The following is a 17,847-nucleotide window of genomic DNA, read 5'->3' as shown; positions in this document are numbered from 1 at the left end:
ACACACACACACATATATATATATATATATACACACATATATATACTCACACACACACACACACACACACACATACATACATACACACATATATATATATATATATATATATTTAGCGAAGTGAAAAATTCTCCTTTTTTGGAGAATTGTCTTCAGTGTCTGAAAAATTTATTCATTTTAAGAATTCCAGAGTAAAATAAAATAAAATATGTAGGAAAACTGAAAATCCTGCTTAAAACAAACTAAATAGGTAAAACGTAGACATTAATGAAAGAAAAAGCAGATGTAGGGTGAAAAAACGAATCTCTGCCTCATTTTGTGTAGAGCACGCTCAGGGTAACACTGACCTCAATATTCACTTCCTGCTGCTCAGTTCACGTTCAAAGCATGCTTCAACTGACTGTAACAGGAAGAGAGTGGAAGACAGAGCACATAGAGAAGGATGGTAAAAGAAAATACCTCCTCATTCACAACATCAGCAGCCTCTTTCTAGATTTTTCTTTTTTTAGACATAAAAAAAAAAAGTTCTACTCTACTGCACAAATCTACCTAACGACGTTTACTTGTTTCTCTTACAAAGCACAAGGACAGACAGGTTTATATACAGTATAGAGGAAATGAAAATACAAAAAGTAAACATCCTGACTTTCACACACAATACGAATAAAATAATTAAAAAATGCCATTTCATTACAATAGGATAAAATAAGATGCCTTGCATAGGGGGGAACAAGAGCAAACATAGGTAGGAAAACCATGCATACCGAAAGGCGATATGGGGGACTTAAACTGAACGTATCACATAGTGCAAAAATCCCAAGAATAAACGAGGGACTAAATCAAATGCAAATTAATCTCTGACTCACATCAATACCAGCCCAGCCCAACCCACCCAGCCCCTTCACCAAACATCCCATCCAAAAATCCCCACCGGTGTGGACTTTGGTCTGTCCTGTGATAAACAAGGCATCAGGAGATGAGATTGCTGTGGTGTTGGAGGTCTTATGACTCTATCCCTGCCCACTTTGGTGAATGCCGCTAGCGCATCTTGTGATCATCAGTGTTGCCCATGTTGGAGCCAGGGCTTGGGTCCTGCTGTCGCCTGGGCTGGGTCATCACACACACACACACACACAGTCACACATGCAAAAACATGCACAAACACCCACGCAACCCAACAAACAAACCGAGACAGAGACAGAATACAGTTAAAATGGCTGTGCTGTGCTTGAGTCACTCACATGTTCGTTCTCAAACTACAAACAATACCAGTAATAGGTTGCAGCCCACATGCAACTGCTCTTTGTCTCCAGCAGGGGACGGCAGAGATCAACTTCAGTCTAAATGCTAAAAATTGAACTGCTTTTTTTGGTTGAAGTGGCAGACATTAGTCATTAGTCAGGGGGAAGTCTTCAAATCACTAGCCTTAAAAATAAAGATATGACTGATGGCCTTGTCACAGATGCATATGTGTATGTGCCTATGTCTAAATCTCTCCCTGACATAGATGTCTGAGCACAGACAGGGCAGACGGACGGACAGACAGACAGGCAGATGGTGAGAGAAAGATAGACGAAGAGGCAGACATAGTGTATCTCACATAGTGTGAGGTCATCATCTGTGGAACCGGCGATTATAGCACGTTCTAACCCTAGAGCTACGCAAGGCTGTTTTTACTCGACCCAACGCATGGGAATCCCATCTTTAAGCGTATGCATTAACAGATGAAGCTGTTATAGCTTTCATGCGCACAGCAACAAAACAGTCTAGTGCATAAACTTACTGTCAACAATAAGCTTTAGCTAGCTCTAGATGATTTCGATGAACTGCAGAATTAAACGTATTTGTCTAGTAATGCGTTGCTTGTTATTTATACACTACAATTCAAAGGTTTGAGATCAGTAAGACATTTTTTTCCAGCAGGGACCAATTAAATTGCTTGTTTATGATGAATCACTTGTTGTATTCCTCATTTGTAAGTCACTTTGGATAAAAGCATCTGATAAATGAATAAATGTAAATGCAAGTGTGACAGTAAAGACATTTATAATGTTACAAAAAATATATATATTTTAAATAAATGCTGTTCTTTTGAACTTTGTACTCAAAGGATACAAAAAAAATGTATCACGTTTACACAAAATTATTAAACAGCACAACTGTTGTCAGCATTGATAAAAATGTTACTTAAGCACCAAATCAGCCTATTAGAATGATTTCTGAAGGATCGTGTGACACTGAAGACTGGAGTAATGACTGCTGAAAATTCAGCTTTGCCATCACAGGAATTAATTACAATTTAAAATATTTTAAGATAGACAGCAGTTATTCTAATTTGTAATAATATTTGACAATATTACTGTTTTTACTGAATCAAATAAATGCAGCCTTGGTAAACATCTTTACTTACTTTAGAAAAGTAGCATATATTTTTTTATTTTACTGGTATATACTTTTATTCTAATTATTTCTGAAATGTTATTATTTATGTATTTTTATATTTTAAAACAAACGTGAAAAGTCACAATAATGTTGATCAGATATCACCCTGCTGAAGAAAAAAAAGGTTAAACCAACACAATCTGGTTTGCTGGTCTTAGCTGATTTCAGCTGGTCTCTTAAGTTGCTCGGTGGCCAGATGGTCTAGCACCATAACCAGTTGAAAAACACCCCAAACCCTGTAAAAAAAAACAGCCAACAGACCAGGCTGACCAGGTAAGCCCAACAAACCAGCTAGGTTTAAATTTTAATTCATTAATTTTTTTCAGTAGGGTAATAAATAATAAAAATGCTGCACAAAAACGAGCACAACTCAAACTGCAGAAGATGTTATATATATTTATCTATAGGGCTTTATAAAGCTCAAAAATGTTTGCTCTGTAGTATTTAAGCTTTGAAAAAGTGTGTTTGTGTGGATGAGAGGACGCAGCATCGATCATACGGAGCCCAGCTGAAGCACTCTCCTGTACCACAAGTCAATAGTGCTTAGATTTTGCTGGGCAGACAGCACTGCTAATGAAAAAGATCAATACTAATGACATATTAATACTTTCACTGGCCCAACATAACTCATGCTCTAATCCCACCTGCAGTAAAGGCCTGGGTTTCATGAAAAATGGCCAATCTATTTTTCATCCATCTCTTTACCATCTATCACGCAGAAGGCCATTACACTCTTCGATATCTTTCAGCTTTGATTCGCCCCCTTGGACTCCCTGCATAGACAAACAGTGATGGAACCGCATTAAGACACACCGAGAGAGAACAAATAAGTGTTTACGCACAGCAAATGTTCCTTTTTGTCTCTCAGCAAGGTCATAAGTGATTTTTAAGTCTCTAAATGCATTGTACGTCCTTTCGAAACAAACCTGGCCCACTTTCCCAGAAAACTCTGGCTTTCTGCTGATCCAGACTGCTATTGTGCTGGTTTTTATCCAATTACAGATGATAGAGTTTAAGATTTGACCACAGCTATGTGACCATTGCACAGCGTGAAGGCTCAAGGTACAATCCGAGCTCAAGTATTATTCGCTTTCCAAAATAAAGCCGACCGTACAGTGCAACTCGAAAAAAAGCTCTGAACGAGGGTCAGACTCCACACTGCTGGGATGAGAAAGCATGAATTATAGAATAATTACAGGGTTTCATTTTTCCACCGCTCAAAGTGACTTTGAGCTTTGAGGGAAAAACATTTGGCCCGTGAGTCACAGATCGCCTGACTGCAATGAGTAAGAAATTTGATTTTCATAAGCAGCCAGATCTATTTAAAAAAGAGACCTTGGCATGATTGATTTTGGAAGAGAGGATGAAGAGTGTGTAAAGCAACGCCTGAGGGTGTAGATTAGGAGGGAGGAATATAAAGGCTGCGGTTCATAAGGGGGATCTTTCTGGTCATGTGCTGCCAAGCTGTGCCTGAGAGCTCCCAGAGGGCTTTGCAGCAGGGGAGTGGGTGGGCGGGGCAGTGAGGAATCTTGGGATAGAAGTCTGGTCTCCATTACAGAGGTCTGTGAAGAGCGAGATGGGGGTCTCTTGTGCCAGTAGAACTTTTTTTTAGTGCTTACAATATTAGACCCGCAGCTCAAAGTTGCTTATAGAAGCCTGAAATCTCACTCGTTTAAAAAAAACACACACCTACAGTATATTTACTCACTAACACATATAGACACACACACAGAGTAGAATATATAAAGACACAGAGATGCTCTTTCATGCACATGCTCTTGTGAAACACACACACACATACACACACTTACAGACAGACACGGTTTAGTGCATGACACAAGGATAGAGAGAAGCAGAGGAGACAGACCCTGGTCCTTGAAAGCCATCAGTCCCAGATTTTTGATGCCACAGGGTCCTAAAAAACACAATTTGGTTTTCATCTTAAGAGTGCAGTTTGGATTGACTGTAGAATGATTATATTTGAGGACTTACAATGCAAAGACACTTCATGCACTAAGCCATGAGTAAACAAGTAAAGCACTTCAATAGCTTACACGTACACAAAGAGTACATATATGCATGCATACATACAAATTACTAAGAAAAACACATGCCCTTCTTCATTATGTTTTTGTTCTGAATAATTTATAGTAAATAGAAAATCAAGGCAGCAGTTCACTACATAAAATCCTAAATTGTTGTCTTACCTCCTGAGTTATTAAATGACTGAGCTGTGCCATCGGCATCTGCTAAATGACAAGTGATCAAATCAGTATTGCCCCAGACAAGCTGTTTAGCTACGTCAAGAGCTCTCAAGACATCAGGGAACAGACAGAAATGTTGTGAGGTAGCACTTATTTTCCTGCTCCTGCAGTGCAATTTTGAAAGGAGACAGAATTCACAACTACTGTTTTCATGTAAAAATGTCAAAGTAAAAGACTTTCAGAGATAGTAATTTTCATGTTGAAATGATGTTTAGTAATTTCTTGCATGACTTTCAGAATTGATGGAACCATTAGGTTTAACTGATTTTAAAGTTCAAAACTGAAGTTCAAAAACAAAATCAAGGATGCTAACAAAATAAATAAATAAATAATTACATTATTTTCATGATAAATAAGCAAGTGATAGTTAAAAATATATTATTCTCATTTCTGTAATATATATATATATATATATATATATATATATAATTACTATTTTAATTCATATAAAATATTTAGATATCACTTATACTCTAATTTTGGTTTAAAAAACTGCATTACAACTATTTCTTAAAATATTAATCATCTTTGAGAATAATAAGAATTACAAAAAAAAGTCTAATGAAAAAAAAAAAGTCTAATGTCCGGATGCATTACTATAGTGACATATTTTGGGGAAAATGTGCTTAATTGTCATGAATAAATAATGTGACAATCCAGAAATGTCTTAATAATAGTCTTCATTTCCTTTATCCAAAATATTATGTTTTTATTTTGGGGTGAGATATGATCTAGACATGATTTTGTGAGATTCACCCTACCACTTTAGCTTGACCCATAAGAAAAGATGCCGGTGGCACCACTTAATCATCTGCCTGCTCAGGAGCTACAAAAAAAATGTATTTTCAGTGAACTGCTCCTTAAAGCATCAAGTATTTTGGAAGTGGCTGTCAATCAAAATATTAGCAAGAGGAATTAGGTAAAGATTATGCAAAAAAAGCACATACAGAAGTATTGAACATGCACAAGTTGAAAACACATGTACATATATGCACACACATAATATACAAACAAACACACACACACACACACAGACCTGAGTTCCATTATGACTAAAACATAATAACATATTGGATTTTCAGCATGCACTAACTGATCAAAACTTCACACACTCATACACACATCCTCACTCACTCCAGCTCTCACCTCCATGTCCTCACGGTGCGAGCGATCCCTGTCCTCAAAATCACGAGTCCTTCTGCGGGTTTCCTCAAAGGCTGCCTGGGCTAGAGCATCCTCATGCTGTATAAACACACAAAACCACAGGAAAACAGGCAGTGGCCAGTCATTTCTGATGTACACAAGGCATGAAACAGTTTGACAGCACAAGGTGGTTTGTCTGTACCTGTGCCCTCTCATCATCATATTCCAGACAACCCATCCCATCCAAGCGCTGAAGATCAATCGAGCCTCTCCAGATCACACACACTCCATTCAGGATCATAGGAGCCTTCAGATAAACCTGCACACACACACACACACACATAGTTAGTATGGTTATTATGATGTATGCACAGCACAATAGCAATGGATATTACAAACAAACAAAAAATAAATAATAATAATAATAAAAGATCACAAAGAACCTGAAGACTTTTGTTGCATTTTCAGAGTAGATTTAGGCCCAACTAAATGACGGATTAATGATATCCTGCACAATTGTTTAGTCCATATCAATTAATTATAAAATACATAAAAAATGCAACTCATATTTAAGCAAACATTTCTTGAAATTCTTGATTCTTGAAAACAAAACCTTATAAAGTAGTTTTATTATACTACTTATACTTACTACTTTATAAAAGTAGTATTTATTATTTTTTACACACAAAAAAAAATGTAGTTTTTAGACTATTTTGTTATATATATATACTGTATATAAGAACATGCAAAAAAACAGAAACATGGAGGAAGATAAACAGGAAAAGACATCATAGCTGTCAATCAATAAATTTCTTTAAAAAATCAGGTCACTTGAATTTTTTTGATAAGTAAAAAAAATGATATTTGATAGATTAATAGCTTAAAATATTTGTAAAAATAAATAAAAATAAATAAATAATAATTTTATATAATAATAAATGTACAATAAATGTATCATACTTATAATAAATAAAAAATAAATGTAAAAACTTAATAATTATCAATAGGTGTACACTGCACATGTTCACGATTTTTTTTTTGTAATTGTATAAAAGTTTTTTTTTTTAAACCATACAAAACTGTGAATACAAAGACTACATTTATAAGAAATTGGCACATGCATTTTAAACTTTTAAAATATTTTTTTCATTTTCTTAATCTTACACGCTTTTAGTGGTCATTGATTTGTCTAAAGACTACTCCAATAAATCCACCTACACAGACACAACAAACATTTAGAACAGGTGAAATGCCATAACCACCTACTCCACAGTTGTAGCCGCATTTGAAAACTCCCTCTCAACGTCACACCCGGCTGTACAATGGTTCATTTGAATTGTAAAACACTTTGTGAGTTGTTCAGTGGAAGTTACTGCTGGGAATGGCCTCAAAACTGTACATATATATACACACACACACATGTAACCATTACAACCTTTTCTGTTTCTTCCTGTCCTACCTCATTCTCAGCCCAGCCAAAGAGTATAGGGCAGCCTTCAATGTTTGCTTCCTGTGATGAGAGTGTTTATTTATAGAGGCCAGTGTAGTAGAGTGTAAGGGTACACCAATGCAGAGACAGGCAAAGCCTGTCTGAATTTATTTATACTGAGCATGGCCAACGAGTGCATACAGCAGCACGGGCGAGCACATGATTGCATCCGTGTGTGAGACTCAGAGGATTGGGGGAGGGGTGGGCTATGTATAAGACAAGGTGGACAAAGAGTGAGAGAGATGTTGAGAATGTGGAGACAGGGGTATATGACTGTCTGTCTGGCTCGGAGCCACAGGAATATCACATCTCTGCCACTGAGGAATCCAGGCTGAGACAAAAGTGTGCAGTCTGTCAGTCTGTGGGTGCTGTTTATTTCTGTTACTGCAGGGAAAGCTATAAATGGCATAGGGCCAGCTATAAACGCATACACATATGCACGTATCCTCAGTGTTACCCGCCAAAACCAACGAGCCACCCGATCACCAAATAAGAGTGACGTTCCACCGTGCTGCTCCAAAAAGCGGAGAAACACAGGAACACTGCAGTGTGTTGTTAGATACTCAAAGTCCCCCACTGGGAGCTGGTGACTGCTGGAGCGACCTGCCAGACAAACACACTCCGCCAGTGCAGACACAACATGAGCTTTGTCTGACTTTACTGCCATCCTTCAAGCATCTGTGTGTTCCCGTGTGTGTGGAGGAGCTGCTTTTGGAGTCACTGCTCTCTGCCCTGGTTTCATACCCACTAAATTCACCACATTGATGTCAGTGGTGTCTAGCATACATATAGCTCACCTATGCATTTATCAAACACTAACTTTTACTATTTATGAAAAACGGTACATGGTTTAATAAATATACACCAACGCTCAAAAGTTTGTGGTCGGTAAAATGTTTGAAAGAAGTCTTTTAAGCTCACCAAGATTATTTGGTCAAAAATGAAGTAAAATGAACAGCAAGATTGTGAAATATTATTATAAAAATTTTAAATAACTGTTTACTATTTTAATATATTTTAAATGTGATTTATTCCTGACATGGCAAAGCTGAATTTGATTCTTCAGAATAATTCTAATATGCTGATTTGGTGCTCAAGAAACATTTCTTATTACTATCAATGTTTAAAACTGCTTAATAATATTGCAGCATTGATGAATAAAAAGCTTAAAAGAACAGATTTTCTTTTTAAATAGATTTTTTGTAACAAAATTTACCGTCACAATCAAACCATTTTGTAATAATTTCTTTAAAAAAAATTGTACTGACTCCAAACTTTTTAACAGTAATGTATATTGACACTTAATCACATGACTGTTAAACTAACCAATACCCAATACACACTATTTCACAGAAGAGAAGTAACAAATCAGCCAAACAAATTTTATATGAAATCAAAAACACAAATACCTTATATAAAATAAACATCTAAGTGCCAACTGTGCAAGGTGGTTTATGCCACAAGCTATAAATTGAAGATTGTTAAAGGCCACTTTAATGGCATTATTAGCAAATAATTTTTTGCTACTGCACCTTTAAGACTTTTTATAAATAAATGTGCATGGTGTTCATCAAGGTGTTTTGACTCAAAATACAGAATTGATGTTGACATAAATGTAAGTCGGTCACGCCTCAACACGCTCATGGTTACATCAATAAAGATTATGTCCAATGTTTGCAGATTAGTTTCCCTAAATTTCTATCCTGACGCCTGTGTTAGTGATGAGAGAAAATTATTAAGAATATTAAAGCATCGTTAAAGTATATTGCTGTTACTCATGTTAACTAACTTTTATTTTTTTTTTAATAAAAAAAATTTTTTTTACCACAGATGTATAAACGCCAATGTAGCTCTTGCCTGAAGATGTTTACTGTTGTACAACCACTAAGAGGTCACTATTATGAATGACACTGATGAAATGTTTACAAAAATTAAAAGATAAACCACAACCACTCTACAGGTCTAAATAACAAAGACACAAGGAGTCTCATTAGAATCAATGATTCAATAAACCACTACTGTTGGAGTCGTGGTGTAGCAGTAGCGCACATGTTCATGGCACATTAGAGCTGTGGTGCTCCCACAGGGATACAGATTTGAATCCTAATATAAATAAATCACTAAATAAAAACAAAATCCAGCGTACTACTATTTCATTTGTTTTAATTTACTATTATGGCCACTGCTAAAATATAAGCTTTTAATATTTCAAAAAGTATTTCCAAGTGTATATCCACCTCAGATGTAAATACATGAAGTCCCAAAAAGTGATATGAAAAAATATGTCAGTGTCTTCACACCTGAGGAAACGGCAGCTTTCCTGTCAGCAGTGAAGGGCATTTCTGACTATGTTCCCTTTCGAAACAACTTCACTGGAACCGTTTCCCAAGCACAGCTCTGTCTGCCTCTTCCACCCCCACACCTGCCCTCCTGAAACTCCTTCCCTATGTTTCCTTACAGGATGTGCCGTAGGCTGTGATCTGTGTCCCCCTCAGCAGTAAAACGCAGGTAGGAAAAATAAAGCCTGCTCAGCTCTGCAGCAGTTTAACTAAACATCAGTGAAGTCAACGATCTAAATGAAATCATATCCTCAGCCGCACTGTGATTTTAACTGAAAACATGCCGGACTGTGAATACTCATCTAGAGATAATACTAGGAAAATTATACAATGTAATTAAAGAGCAAATTTACAACAAACTGCTGAGTGATTCAAAAAAACGTCATCTTCCAAACATAGCAGAAATATGATATCTCAGAGGGACAAAAGGAAAATCGTCTGTTTCTGAGAAGCACAGCACAATGGGCCATACAGTATATCTTAAATAAATACTGAATATATATCTGAACCTACATGTATTTTTATAATTTCGGATTGTTTTGCTCTCCCATCTGTCCAACTCAAACAGTTTCTTCTCCCAACAAATACAGGCCTTATAGCCATTAATAACATATTTAAAAAGCCTTCCTGGGCTTCATCCAGAAAGAACATTCATAACTCCATCAGCCTAAACACACAGTTTTCATTGGGACCGATCCAACAATGCAGACATGAGAAAAGCAGTTCTCTTGCTCTCTTCCTCATTGGGTATTTCTAGAAGGCGATGAGTAGTCAAGCCACCCCCTGAGGATCGGTGAAGAACTAGGTAAAAGAGCTGGGATGGATGGGTAGTTACATTCAGGTTGTGGTTCACTTGTATTTGTGAACTGTTTATGTGTTAGGGATGTTTCAGTCCTAAAGTAGCTCCTCCAGGAAGACTGCAGATCTTTGTTTCTTCGTAGTTAAAATCAACATGAACTGTTATTTGCAACCCATTTTACTTGTGCAATATGATGTAGTTTCGAGTGAAACATGACAATAAATAAGAAAATATGTAGGGTGGGACTTGATTTTTATCCATCGGGAATTAATTAGATGGGAAAAGTGTGCGATACACACCAGAATGGAGCCAGACCGAATGCAAGTTTGCTAACACAGCAGAAATGTCCATTCAGAAGAAGAGCAAGTTAAAACAAACAATAATTCATTAAAAAACAATTAGTCATTCATTAAAAATTACAATCAGACATTAATAAACAAGTATTATTATTAAATTAAAATATGTTTATACACTACCATTCAAAAGTATGGGGTCAGTAAGATCACCAAGAGTTATGCTGACCAAGAATTTATTTTGTCAAAAATATAGCAAAAACTGTAATACTGTGAAATATTATCACAAAAAATTGGTGCTCAAGGAAATGTTTTACTTATTATCAATGTTAAAAACAAATGTGCTGTTCAGTATTTTTGTATAAATCACGATACACTTATTTTTTTAGGATTCTTTGAATAATAGAACGTTAAAAAGAACTGCATTTATTTATTTATATTCATCTATATTACACCACTATAGTAAAATGTTCTAAGATCTGTGAATATGACATGAATATGAAGAGCAACTCACAACATATAATCAAACAAAGACAAACTCCTTTCTGAATTATGCTAGCCTTAAACCAAAAGCCAGTTGTACAACTCAAAGAACATTTAGAAAACACTACAAACACCTTAATGAGTCTATAATTTGGGACCTATTAAGACCATGGGCTATATTTAGCCAATAAACACGTGTGATAGATGTGTGAGGTGGCAAAGGGAAAGACTGTGGAGGTACAGTAGACGGCGATGCTGGGTGGGGCAGCTGTAAGGATAAGACACAGAGGATCTGTGTGTGTTTGTGGAGCTAAGCAGAGGTGGGAGGGGGTGCTAAAGCACGAGTAAACACTGGGATTGAATTCAGCCGTGGAGGCTTTTGATTCAGACAGCCAAAACAATCCGGGCCCTGCGTACAGCCTATAGGTCCCAGACAGACGGGGTTTACATGCATCTGTTCATCCACCTCTCTCTCTCCTACCCTCTATATCGCTCTCATTTCCTCTGTGTCTGCCTCTCTTTGCAGTTGTTAGATAAGTAAACAGTCCTCATACCTGTAGCGCTTTAAAAATGTGGGTCTCACCGATGTCTTTTGTCTGTGTTACTGTGCCATGAGTCAGAGCAACTTCAAAGTCTCTTTCTTTCTTACAAACACAATGGCGCAGTCTGAACATGTTCATACCCCAGAGTTTTCATGTACGTACCAAGACATGAAGGAGATATGCACAGCAAATTAAGTTTATTAACTGTAAATACACACACCTTCTCTCTGCTAAAGTGAAATCTGTAAGTACAGAATGTCTGTGTGGGCTGATTTCTCATCATGCATTTGCAGTGATTATGACATGATTGTTAGTTAGTCAGCAGTTCAGTCACTCCCATCAGATGAGCGTAGCATCAACTAGCATTCAATTATCATGGATTTGCATATTTATCCACAATTTTTTATGGCTGCCACATATGGTAATTTTGAAAGTGGATGAAACATGAAACAAAGTGACCAACAGAAATTAAACAAAGTTGCGATACAGAGCATTTAAGAAAGTTAGAAGCAGAACAATTATGCTTGCAATTATGCTTTTACAATTTAAAACAACTGTTTTCTTCATGTTTTAAAATGTAATTTATTTTTGTGATGTCAAAGATGAATTTTCAGAAGGCTTTACTTCAGACTTCAGTGTCACATGATCATTCTAATATGCTAATTGATGCTCATTTGGTGACACATTTCAAACAATTATTTTAAAACACTGATTCATCCAGGAGCAAAACAAGCGATTGAGTAATCATGCATTCAACTGATTCATTCTAAAATGATGATTCATTCAGAAGTGAAATATTTTTTTTGCTTTGAGTCACACAATGGTTTTTCTGCGGCTTCGCGTGGAACTATTTTTGTTGGCAGAGCAAAAACATACAAAATAACTAACAATAATGTGACTAAAATAATAGTTGCTCAATAACAGCTTCTTGTTTATTGTAGTCTTGCTTACTGAACTGTTGTATAAACAATAACACAATTTACATAATTTTCCTTACATCAGAAATACAGCACTCTAGCTCATGGGATACTGCTAAAATTATTATTTATAAACAGCCTATAAAACTAATGAATATGACATGAAAGAACTTTAACATATGCAGTTTAAACCGAAAGTTCGGGAGGCGCTTGCTCATCTAGTCTATCAATCAACACAAGGATATACAAGCAGCTGTTTTCTCACACACATGACTATTCCTCCGGCACCCCACAACCATTCCATCTCTACCTTTATTTTTAATTTCGACTACATATTAACCAACTTTATTAAGTATCCCGGGGGTTATGTAGAGGCATGTCATAAATGCATTTGTGATTTCACAGCCAAATATCTGCATGCTGACTCATATAAAACCTGTCAGCAGGGAGCAACTGACAGACAAGGCTTGTAATGTTGCTCTGAAATTATATAGAGAGAGTGTCCTGGTTATCAGGAAGCCCCCACTGACTGCTTTTGCCGAAATGTGACATCAACCCAGTAGGGAAAGCTGATAAACTCTACCTGGAGGTTTAATCACTGTGGGAGCTTGCATTAAACAGGCCATTAAAGGACAAAGTTAGACTATCAATGATAAGACAAAAACAGAGATAGAAAGACCCAGAAAACAGGAAGTGCAGAGTCGAGACATGCCACCTAGTGGGTGACATCCTGTTTCCCACCATGCACCTCTCCAGGGAGCAATGGCTTATGAGGAGGAGGACAAAGACGCTTGGGGGAGGGGGACACATCAGTGGCACATGTGCAGCCAACCGCCATGTGGAAATGATCAATGCAACCAATTAGAGGCAGAGCAGTGCAATACACACACGGCATGCCTCCTCAATCTAGTGTGCATGCAAGTGTGTATACTACTTAGGCGATGCCCCGCCTATGTTTCCGGCCTGTAGAGTTCAGTCTTTACCGCTCAAAAAGTCTTTTTGAAAAGGTAAACAAATAATCCAGAATAAATAAGAAAATGAAAACAGGAGTTGAAAGGCGTTGTCAGATGTGGAGTGGGGCGAGTTTGTTTTTCTGCAGGATACATGGGCGGTCCCACGTTCTTGCCGTTTTGCTGGGCTATTTCTAGCCCTGACTAGCACAGGGGTTTCATTTATAAGCGGGCCAAACCCAAGGCCTTCCCAGGGTGCTTTAGGGCAAGGGGAGGCTTCGACGCACTCTCTTATGAACCTGAATCCCACGCTTCTCAAACGAAGCCCTGCCTCCCACACACACACACACACGCTCTCCTCTAAAATGATTTCCACATCTGTAGAGACAGCCAGATGTTTTTTTTAAGCGCAGCTACATTGGAGAAGGAACAAAAAGTGGAGGGGAGCGTAGAAAACTACTTGACCACAGACTTCCTCCTCAGAACGAAACGTCAGCTCCCACATCCCCCACACCCTGGGGTATGACACTCAAAAACGAATGCAACGGCAGCCCCCTGTACGCATACGAATAATATGAAACACCCAAACATAACGAAGCGAGCTAAAATGAGAATTTTTAAAGTGAATAAACACTCACTAACTCACTAACTCCTAGCATATAATTTAAATATTATTATAGAAAAGTCACACAGTGCTACTGATTCCGGCTACTTCATTGTCCGCACATCTACGCAGGAAATGAGACGAAACTAGTAGAATGTTACTTGCACAGCAGCCAATGGTGGCAGCCAAGTACCTTCTTCTCTTCAGAAAAAAAAGAGAGTGAAAGGGTTAGAGAGAGAGAGGAAAAGAGGCCTTCATTAGATGTGTAGGCCACACACAGCACCCTGGATATACTGGGACTATTGAAGCACACATTGCTGGTAGGCCTAAACAAGGCCTTTACTGGAAAGCACTAATTCAAAGGAGAGTTTAAAGGACTTTGAAGAGAAAAACCCTGATCGGGAATTTGTTTACAACAACTACAACATCTGCTGAAGACCAAAAAGAAATGTATTGAGAGTTTTAGTACAGAAAGGGATCTGCAAACACACACAAACAAGACTAACTCTCTCTCTTCTATTAGTTCCACTTTCATACCTTCATTGAAAGCTCCAGATGAAAATTGTTGTTCAAGTATGACTGTGTTTTAGTGCCATTTAAATATAATTTAATTTTGTGAATAAAAGTCTTAATGTTTAGCAAATAAAGTCAAAATTATGAAAATGTATGAAAATAAAGAAGTTATTAAAATAAAGTTTTAAATGTATAAATAAATGACATTGTGACGAGTGCGGCGGGCCGAGAGCCGTGGGAGCGGAGCGAGGCCGGTGGAGTGAAAGATAACGCGCCACACATCGGTCTCGAGTCCCACGGAGAAGCTCCGGAAGGATAAAAGGAGGAGTGATGACAGTGCAAGACGAGAGAGGACCAGGCCTGGATTATTTATGTTGTTGTTTTATTATGTTTTATGCGGCAGTCGTCTGTGAGGGGCTGCCGCTTTGAATTTCTTTACTGTTTAGTGTTTGTTTATTTATTTATTAAAGTTTTATGTTTAAATGTCTGCCGGTTCCCGTCTCCTTCTTCCCGTAACTACGAACGGTTACAGATATAAATATAAACTTTATTCTAGAAAGTTTTGATGTTTTTTTAACATTGGCACATAAAACACTATCATAGGACACATAATAGAGCTCCATCTTAATTTTAATTATTAACTTTGTCTGATAAATTATTTTCCTAATTCTTTAAGAGAAAACATAGATATCCATGAGATGCCTCACGGTTGACAATGTTTAAAGTTCATAGTCTGGCCGATACCGTTTGGGGTCAATATAATTAATCTTTTTTTAAAAAAAAGAATACTTTTATGTATCAAGGACACATTAAATTGATCTTATGTGTAATTAAAGATATTTCTAACGTTACAAAAAATATATATTTTTTTTCTATATTTTGAACATAGGAGACTTCTTTCAAAAACAATTTAAAAAATCTTACAGACCCCAAACTTGAACTCTTGTCTTGTAAGAATTTGATGATGAAATATTTGAATTCATACGCAAATTTGACTGAAAACACTGAAATGAAAGCGACTTAAAATTAGGTACTTTTGATTTAATCTCCTTGCTGTCTATAGAAACAATCGAAATATTAAAATGATCTCACCTCAATTCTAAAGACATATTACAGATTCAGTTGTGACTCCTACAACTAAAACTGATTGGAAATTAACTGAATTAAAATGGATCTGAAACTGAAAGTTCTGATTAATTAAAATAACAGGAACTGTTTAACTGAACTGAATTGAATAACTGCTGCCCAGAGACCCAGTGCTGGTCCATGTGGCAACAGTGAGGTGTGTGACTGGCGCACTGGCAGGCTGCCCCTCGTTCAGACACGTGCCAGGCCATCAGCAGATTTGTCGCATGCGAGGGAAAAGAAAACCAGCAGAGAAGTGACTGAAGCCAAGAGAGGAGGAGGCCGGTCCTGTAAGAGGGGGGCAGAACACACACACACACACACACACTTACACGAATGCTGACAGAGGGGCATTGTGTCCCCACACCTCATTGAGTGGAGCTTTTTGTGAGTAAGAGAGTGTGTGTTTGTGTGTGATCCCACATGAGTGCTAATTATGCAGCAGTTGCTGATCACTGGATTATTCACACATATGAACATAATGTGTCTGATGAAACTGCATCTGTGTGTGTGTGTGTGTCTGTATGCTTCTTTATATATGTGAGTCAGTGCCCTCAAAGGGCCTTTCCTGGATTTTCCCTCTTTATGTTCAGAAAAAGAGAAAGAGAAATTCGGCCCATGAGAGCTTCATTTCACATGTCACAGTAAGTGCTGTATTAGCTCTGTGACTCAAATACAGATTGGTTTGAGTCACACCGTGATACTACAACAGAAACAGGTTGACACTGTGACCCACTGCCCATATCATATCTTACTAATGTTCTGAATGTATTCTTCCATCCCTCTTAACTTATCCTGTGACAGTAGGACACATTGCCCATGTCTATTTAAGCACTCAAACTGTAGCCATGCTGTTAACCAGTTGGTTGACCAGTATGGTCTTTCTGGGTGATGATGGTTGGCCAAGGTAGTCGTTAGTTAACATAATTAAGGTGTAAGGTGTACACCAGCATCAGAAGAAAAAAAACCTTCTGGAGGTCTTTTCAAGATGTTTTATCAAAAACTAAATTTTAAATGTATACATGATCAATAACTGAAATGAATAGCACCTAGATATATAGATAAATATATGATTTATATATTGTTTTTGGGGTTAGTAAGCTGTTTTAATGCATCAAAAAAGACAATAAAGTACGGTGGCCGAGAAGTGAAAAGCAAATCACAATTCTGAAAACAAAATAACAAATTACAAACGCAAATGCAAGTCTAAAAAACAAAATAACAATTCAGAAAACACAACAACAATTCAGAATACATTATAACAAGTCAGAAAACACAATGACAAATTCGAAAACAAAATAACAAGTCAGAAAACACAACGACAAATCAGACAAACCGGAAGAGGTAGGTATAGTTTGAGACAGCGCCATTGGTTTGGGATTACTCACCGCTGACTGGACGAGACATCTGTCAATCAATATTGTATGAGTGCTTTTGTGTGTGTGTGTGTGTGTGTGTGTGTGTGCGCGTGTGCTCCAGTGGTGCAGATGGATAAGTGGTTGCCTTTGGCTTTTTGAAGGGATTGAACCCGGTGAGTAATCCCAAACCAATGGCGCTGTCTCAAACTATACCTACCTCTTCCGGTTTGTCTGATTTGTCATTGTGTTTTCTGACTTGTTATAATGTTTTCTGAATTGTTGTTGTGCTTTCTGAATTGTTATTTTGTTTTTTAGACTTGCATTTGCGTTTGTAATTTGTTATTTTGTTTTCAGAATTGTGATTTGCTTTGCACTTCTCGGCCACCGTAATAAAGACATTTATAAATGCTGTTCTGTATTACAGTTTTCACAAAAATATTAAGCAGTTTTCACAACACAACACAACTAAGAATCACACACTACCAGACTTTCGAGTTGTTCCGAATGAAACAAACTCAGAAACATGCACCCTGTTTCTAAGAGAAACATGACAGCTGAAAACAATATGTGAAAAATGGCTTAAAAT

The 17,847-nt window shown here is 37.2% G+C and overlaps 1 protein-coding gene across 6 annotated transcripts in view; it reads right to left on the bottom strand.

Annotated features, from left to right (window-relative positions):
• Positions 1-232: 232 nt before the first annotated feature.
• The window catches only part of LOC107715210 (core-binding factor subunit beta-like), a 35,573-nt gene continuing 17,958 nt past the window's right edge, over positions 233-17,847 (bottom strand). Inside the window, exons 4-8 of one of the 6 annotated variants that reach the window (XM_016521270.1) lie at positions 6,052-6,168; positions 5,853-5,948; positions 4,650-4,688; positions 4,310-4,357; positions 1,035-1,107 (exon numbers count right to left, since the gene is read on the bottom strand). In XM_016521270.1, coding sequence (XP_016376756.1) covers positions 4,328-4,357; positions 4,650-4,688; positions 5,853-5,948; positions 6,052-6,168 — 282 coding nt within the window. In that variant the 3' untranslated portion in view covers positions 1,035-1,107; positions 4,310-4,327. Of the gene's footprint in view, positions 1,108-4,309; positions 4,358-4,649; positions 4,689-5,852; positions 5,949-6,051; positions 6,169-17,847 lie in introns of all 6 variants that reach the window. The other 5 variants (XM_016521271.1, XM_016521273.1, XM_016521274.1 and 2 more) reach the window with 5 other exon arrangements.

Source organism: Sinocyclocheilus rhinocerous, unplaced genomic scaffold (assembly GCF_001515625.1).
Source record: "Sinocyclocheilus rhinocerous isolate Xijiao unplaced genomic scaffold, SAMN03320098_v1.1 scaffold659, whole genome shotgun sequence".
NCBI lineage: Eukaryota > Metazoa > Chordata > Actinopteri > Cypriniformes > Cyprinidae > Sinocyclocheilus > Sinocyclocheilus rhinocerous.
This window is presented reverse-complemented; position numbering and strand designations above follow the sequence as displayed.